This window comes from Octopus bimaculoides, chromosome 5, assembly GCF_001194135.2.
Source record: "Octopus bimaculoides isolate UCB-OBI-ISO-001 chromosome 5, ASM119413v2, whole genome shotgun sequence".
Taxonomy (NCBI): Eukaryota; Metazoa; Mollusca; class Cephalopoda; order Octopoda; family Octopodidae; genus Octopus; species Octopus bimaculoides.
In genome coordinates this window covers 30,364,340-30,365,594 of record NC_068985.1, presented here as the reverse complement: position 1 = coordinate 30,365,594, position 1,255 = coordinate 30,364,340, and the positions used below count along the sequence as shown (strand labels likewise).

Sequence of the window (1,255 nt, the reverse complement as noted above, 5' to 3'; positions counted from 1 at the left end):
CTCTCTCTCTCTCTCTCCCTCCCTCTCTCCCTCGTTATTATTTGACTCTGACCTTACCATGCCATTTCAATCCTGGAGATTTATTGACTCATTTACTCTTCTGTTTGTAGATCATTGGAGTTGATCCAGAAGGTTCTATTCTAGCTGAACCAGAAGAATTAAACAAAACTGACACAACTTTTTATGAAGTTGAAGGCATTGGATATGACTTTGTTCCAACAGTCTGTGATAGATCAGTAAGTTGAAAACAATGACATTTAAAATAGTTCTCTTTTATAAGTCAAATGCATCGACTCCAGTAATTTTTTTAAGCCTGATACTTATTCTGTTGGTCTCTTTTGCCAAACTGTTATGTTACTAAGATGTAAATAAACCAACACCAGTTGTTAAGGTGGAGGACAAACACTGACACAGAGACACACACACACGCATAGATATATCATTCAACTCCGGTAGCAGTTGGATAATATTTTTAAGGCCGCAATTTTCTCACATGCAGCTTCTTTCAGAGCTTGTTGCTAATTCAGTTCTTAACCAAATTGAAAACTGGTGACATTTTTGAAGAGGAATGGTCCCTAGCTATATTTTGGGTAAAAAAATTGAGGCTTGGTCCAGTAGAAAAAAGTTTACATCAAAATTTGTAGCAATGTTATAAGAGAGTAAGTAACACCTCCAATCAAGTTTACATCTAAATAATATTTTTATTTTAAAAGCAAAATATATTTATCTTAGCTTCGTTGATAGAAGAAGGCATGAAGAATTTCATAGATTTTGGTCCCATGCAACAAAAATTAGTATGAAAATGTTGTGAGGTAAAATATGCAAAAAAATATACGGCAAAAAATTGGATTTAAGTATAATTAACTTTTTTTATTTCAAAAATAAACTATATTTTAATTAATCTTTCCTCAGTCGAGTTCCAGATTATCTTTGCAATTTCATCTGGTTACACACACACACATATATGTACATATATATATACGCATATGTATACATACATACATACATATATATATATATATAATAATTTTCCAGAGGATGTAGCAACCGTTACCAATATAGCATAAGAACTTTCCTTAGGAGATCATTAACTAGATTCCTTAAGGGTTGTTCTCACAGTTTATATTTATATTATAAGGTTTTTAACTTTTAAATTTTCATATTCAAAAGAGACAGAGACTTCAAATTCGATATATCGAATAAATCGATATATCGAATTTGAAGTCTCTGTCTCTTTTGAATATGAAAATTTAAA

At 31.2% G+C, this 1,255-nt stretch overlaps 1 protein-coding gene across 1 annotated transcript in view; it reads left to right on the top strand.

Annotated features, from left to right (window-relative positions):
- Positions 1-1,255, top strand: part of LOC106872868 (cystathionine beta-synthase) — a 40,832-nt gene that overhangs the window by 29,335 nt on the left and 10,242 nt on the right. The window contains exon 9 of the mRNA XM_014920006.2: positions 111-236. Coding sequence (XP_014775492.1) covers positions 111-236 — 126 coding nt within the window. The remainder of the gene's footprint in view (positions 1-110; positions 237-1,255) is intronic.